The 5,575-nt window shown below is 40.9% G+C and overlaps 1 protein-coding gene across 1 annotated transcript; it reads right to left on the bottom strand.

Moving 5' to 3' along the window:
- Positions 1-3,750: 3,750 nt before the first annotated feature.
- On the bottom strand, positions 3,751-4,965 carry LOC131648672 (uncharacterized). Its single transcript, XM_058918407.1, has one exon. It carries the CDS (start codon positions 4,963-4,965, stop codon positions 3,751-3,753), a length of 1,215 nt encoding a protein of 404 aa, XP_058774390.1.
- Positions 4,966-5,575: the final 610 nt, after the last annotated feature.

Raw genomic sequence — 5,575 nt, 5'->3', positions numbered from 1 at the left:
AACTGAGGATGTAATCCACTAATCCAACTGATTACAATGGTTTTCCACTTAGACAACTTCTAAGTCTTCTAGAGTATACAGATCACAACTTGATCACACAAGGAATTCACCGCTTAGAAAACTTCTAAGTCTTCTAGAGTCTACTGATCACAACTTGATCACTCTAGGAACCTTTTACAAACAATGTAAAATAATGTTTACAAGAGTAAGATTGCTTCTTATAAAGCTATAATCACAACAGTGATATTTCTCTTAAGTTCTAAGCTTAACACTCACTAAATATTACAAGAGTTTGTTAGGTTGAAGATGAAGTTCGTGAGCTTTGATTTTGACAGCGTTTTAGTATTTTGCGCAAGTGTTCTATATGATGCTTCTAATCAGAACTTCTATTTATAGGCTTTGAGAGAAGATGACCGTTGGGTTGCATTTAATGCTTTGCGTTAATAGTACAACACTGCATTTAATGTTTCACACTTTTGTCAACTACCTCGAGTCATGCTTTTGCTGCTTTTACTGACTTTGCCTTTTGTAGCTTCTAACATTCCTTTTGTCAGTCAGAGATTAGGCTTAATAGCCTGTCATCTTGTACTTGCTTCTGGACTCATTTTTGTAGATAACAACGTTTGAATATCAAAGTCAATCATATTGGCGCAGAGCATCGTCTTGTCTTCTGACTTTGAAGAGCTTGAGCGTGATACCATTCAGAACTTCAGTGCTTTTACTTCTGACTTCATGTTCTTCTGATGCTTCATAGTTCATGTTCTGATTCTGCTTGACCATTTTCTGATGTCTTGCCAGAGCATGTTCTGATGTAGCCATCCAGAACCTTCTGAGTCAGTGCTTCTGAGCGTTGATTTGTGCATACTCTATATATATTTCCTGAAATGGAAAATGCAAAGGATTATAGTACCACATTGTCTTATACAAAATTCATATATAATGTTATCATCAAAACATAGAATATTTATTAGAATAAATCTTGTTCTAACAATAGCCGCACTGCGCCTCCGCAATGGAGCATTGTGGATAATAACGCCCTTTAAAGAACCGTTCCATAAGAGAGCCATATGCTTGAAGCAGACGCCAGAATTGCTTACCAAGAAGGCTCGAATTGAAATCGTGAATTCCCCTAAAACATATACCTCCATATCCTTTGGATTGGCCTAGTTTTTCCCACTTTAACCAACGAATCTTTCGCTCTCCATCTTTTGATACTCACCAAAACTTTGCTAGCATTGATTTAATTTCTTTACAGCTACTTTCTGGTATACGATAGCAACTCATAATGTATGTTGGTATAGTCTGAGCCACCGCCTTAATCAAATCTTCTTTCCCTGCCCTGGATAGGAACTTCTCCTTCCACCCCTTCACTTTTTTCCAAACCCTATCTACAACAAGCCTGAAAACCTCCTTCTTTGATCTTCCAAAAACAACGGGAAGCCCCAAATATCACGAATGATGAATCACACCACGGAAACCTAAAATAGCATTCATTCTTCCTTTCATCGCTTCTCCCACATTTCCACTGAAGGAAACCTCCGATTTATCCACATTAACCACTTGACCAGAGGCTGTTTGATAAAACCTAAGGATTTTTAGAAGGCGTTCAGCCTCTACCTCACTGGCTCTAGCGAAAAGGAGACTATCGTCAGCAAAAAAGAGGTGTGAAATTGTTAGAGATTTGCGCGCTACTTTGATGCCATGGATCTTCCTCTCATTCACCGCTTGCTGCAACATTCTGGATAACACATCTTCACATAGAACAAACAAATAAGGTGAGAGTGGGTCTCCTTGGCAGAGGCCCCTTGCTGGATTGAAACTTTTACTTGGCTAGCCGTTAATGAGCAGTTGGTATGAGACTGTAGAAATACATTTATGAATCAAGGAGATCATTGAGGGGGTAAATTCCATTCTTTGGAGAACTCCAATCACAAAGCTCCACTCCAGTCTGTCATAGGCCTTAGAAATATCTAACTTCAGCGCCATAGATCCCTTCCTTCCTTTATTCTTATGTTTCATCCAATGAAAACATTCCATAGCGATGAGTGCATTATCCGTAATGAGTCTTCCACGGATGAAAGCACTTTGTTCTTCGCTAATGATCTCCAGGAGGAAAGACTGAAGTCTGTTAGCTATTGACTTAGTAACAGCCTTCACGACTACATTACAAAAGCTGATGGGTCTGTAATCCATTGGTGAAGCAGGGTTCTTCCTCTTAGGAATAAGGGCGATGGAGGTGTTATTAATGGCAACAGGATCACCATTATTGTTCAGAATACCCAAAACATAGTGGATCACATCATTGCCAACCGTAGGCCAGTACTTATGAAAGAATAATGCTGGGAGTCCATCCGGCCCCGGGGATTTTGTTGGTTGCATCTGGAAAATTGCCTCGCGAACCTCAGCTAGGGAGAATTGGTTGGCACAGCAGGATTTATGACTCTCTGATAATCTTCCTTGGACAAAGCTACAGGCGTCAGAGATGTTAGAAGGGCTGGCCGAAGTAAAAAATCTCAGTGAAGTAATTCATCAGGATTCTTTCACATCTATCACGACCTCTCTGCCAATTCCCATTCTTGTCTTTCAACATTTTGATTGAATTGTTTCTTCTCCTTTGATCAGCTTTAAAGTGGAAAAATTTTGTGTTTCTGTCCCCATCTTGGAGCCAAACCGCTCTGCTTCTTTGTCTCCATAGCCTTTCCTCCATCCTTAGCAAATTATCCCTCTGCCGATCTAATGCTCTGTATCGATTTATTTCCTTTACTTCTCCAAACCATCTTCTATCATCTTCAAGTAGATTTTCCAGTCGCATAATTTCTATCTTGATACTGTTAGTACACATATCCTTGAAGCAAAATTGCAACTCCTGCATAGACCTCAGTTGCTGTTGAATCCCTCCAGGATCCCTATTCCATAATTGGTTCACGATATCACCGAAAATGCTCTCCTTGGACCATGCCTCCTCAAAACGAAAAAGATACCTCCTTCTTTCGTTGTCAGGCTCCTTTTGAATCAGAATACGCAGAGCGGCATGATTGGAACCAAACCTATCCAAGTGACGCACCTTAGTGAGGGGGAAGTCATGCATGAAACTCGTCGAACACAAACTCCTATCCAGCCTGCACTGGATATTATGATTTCCCACTCTTCCATTAGTCCAGGTGAAGGGATACCCTTCAAAAAAGACTTCCTGCAAATCACAGACATTCAATATACTCCATCCCCAATTCAATTGAGAATCCGATCGAATATTGCCTCCCATTTTATCTGAATCATACAAAATGTCGTTGATATCCCCAAAGAAAATCATTTTGTTGCCACTCTCTCCACTTATCGCCTGAACCAGTTTCCAAGTATCTTTCTTCCTAGCCTTGTCCGGGTAACCATACACTCCTGCAAAAAACCAAGGCTCATCATCATCTTCCTCTTGACATTTTCCCGCTATGTGATTAGGAGAGAAGGACTGAATAGAAATATCAGTTCCCTCATTCCACCATAAACATAGCCCCCCGGCTCTTTCTCGACCAGATCCTCGACAATCCACTATTAAATCAAAACTATAGTTGAACTTCAATTTTAGCTTCAACATCTCATCTTTCTTTAGCCTAGTATCCATCAGAAAGACGAGTTGAGGATTTTCAGTTTTTAGAAGCCTCGCAAGGCCTCGAACTTCACGAGGGCTCCCCAGACCCCTGCAGTTCCAACTGACAGTTTTCATTGGGGAAGGCGGTGTTGGTCTTCCAACACCACCTATGATCCTTTTTTAAGAGAGTGCTTAGCTTCTACCACTTGTTTCCTTTTCTTATCTCCCCCACCATAATCATCAAGAAAGCCTTCTACCACCATGACATCCACAAGGTGTCGCTTGGATAATTTTGTCTTGGCCGAAGATTCTGCAGCCGTTTTAGCACTTTTCATGCTCTTTCTTCTCACCCACTTTCTTTTCTGGACACCTACTTCATTGGACTTGGCTAATTTCTCTGTTGATAATGCAACCGCTCCGAGGAATTCAGCAACCGTCTCCACATTCATAGGGTTCACATTTGTCTCCTCCCCGCACTTACCAGTGTCTTTTTGCTGGTTTAGAATATGGTTGTCTTGTTGTACTTCAAGATCTTCACTTTCACCTTTCCCTTTATGTTCACAGCGGATTTGACTAGAAGAAACGTTGAAGAGTTCTCTGCTGCAAATACTGGAGCTAGAGTCCTTTCTATTAAATTCTTCATTCAGTTTAGGGAGAGGGGATGCACGTAGCCATTGCCCAAAAGCTAAGTCTTGATCCTCTAGCTCCTCGTATCCTTCCTCATTAAGATCCTCAACCGTTTCACAATCTTTAATCTGATGACCCATTCGACCACAAACAAAGAAAAAGGTTGGCAATATCTCGTATTTGAAATGGACCCTTATGTGTTTCTCTTTGAAAGTTATAATTGTTCCACGCTTCAAAGGTTCTTTCAGATTTAATGTAACCTTAATCCGCAGAAACCTGTCGTTCCGATGCGCCTCCTTGACATCCATTTTCTCATACGTTCCAATAATGTTTCCAAGTTTCTTTGCCATTGTTTCAGACCTGAGCATAAGTGGCAGGTCGTATATCCGGACCCAGAAGGAACTGAAATGCATGTTCAGATCTGAAGGTTGTTCCTCTCCTGATATGCGTTTCAATACCAGCAAGGCTCTATCTAAACTCCATGGTCCAGGCTTGAGAACATATTCCATATCTCTCTTTGAGGCAAACTTGAATAGAAATAGATTTTTACTCAGGTCCTGAACTTCAACTGTGTGTTTCAGCTTCCAAGCATTCAACATTGTGGTTTTGAATGCTCGCGTATTGAAATTACTCTCAGTCCACAACTTCCCTGCGAGTGTACGCTGAATGGATTCCTCTTTGATAATCTCCTCATCGTTCGCTACTACTCCTTTCTCCTCTTCTTTCGAAAGGGCAAAAGCCTTCCACTTCTCCATGCTCAATAGACAAAAGTTATAGAATAAGAAAAACGAGACAAGGCTCACTGGAAAAGAAACCCAAACCAACGGATGGGAGGAAAACCAGAAGAAACTGGAGTTGAACAGCCACTACAGCCAAGGGAAGAAGGCGACAAAGACACAATAAGGCTTTCTAGAGAGAGAAGGTTAACCTTCTCTCTAAAAAAGACACGTGAGAAGACCTTTTTGCAAATTGTTATTACAAGAGAAGTTAAAGCAATAAACAAACAAAATCAGTTTTGATGTTGATTGTTTATATTCTCTCCCCTTGATCTTAAGTAAGATCAAATCGCTCAACAATGTCGAATCAATCCTCCGATTACCGTTACTCCCTTGGCCGAACCAACCGTTCTTCAAGGCTTTCACACGGCTGAATTGAAATCGCAAATTATTGTCCCCCAAGAACTTTGATTGATCTCCGTCTACCGCTACTCCCTTGATCGAACCCACCGTTCCATAAGGCTTTTACTCGGCTAAATCGAATCCAAAGCTTCTTCTCAAAAACCCCCAAATCAATCTGATTTTATAGGATAAAACCCCAATGATTTTATTCAATGAAACCCCCAAAATTCTTCACCCAATTGGAATA

Source organism: Vicia villosa, linkage group LG2, assembly GCF_029867415.1.
Source record: "Vicia villosa cultivar HV-30 ecotype Madison, WI linkage group LG2, Vvil1.0, whole genome shotgun sequence".
NCBI classification, from domain to species: domain Eukaryota; kingdom Viridiplantae; phylum Streptophyta; class Magnoliopsida; order Fabales; family Fabaceae; genus Vicia; species Vicia villosa.
This window is presented reverse-complemented; position numbering and strand designations above follow the sequence as displayed.

Bases quoted from the DNA above. Each gene is read 5' to 3' on its own strand.
- LOC131648672 (XM_058918407.1), bottom strand. From the start codon at position 4,965: ATGGAGAAGTGGAAGGCTTTTGCCCTTTCGAAAGAAGAGGAGAAAGGA.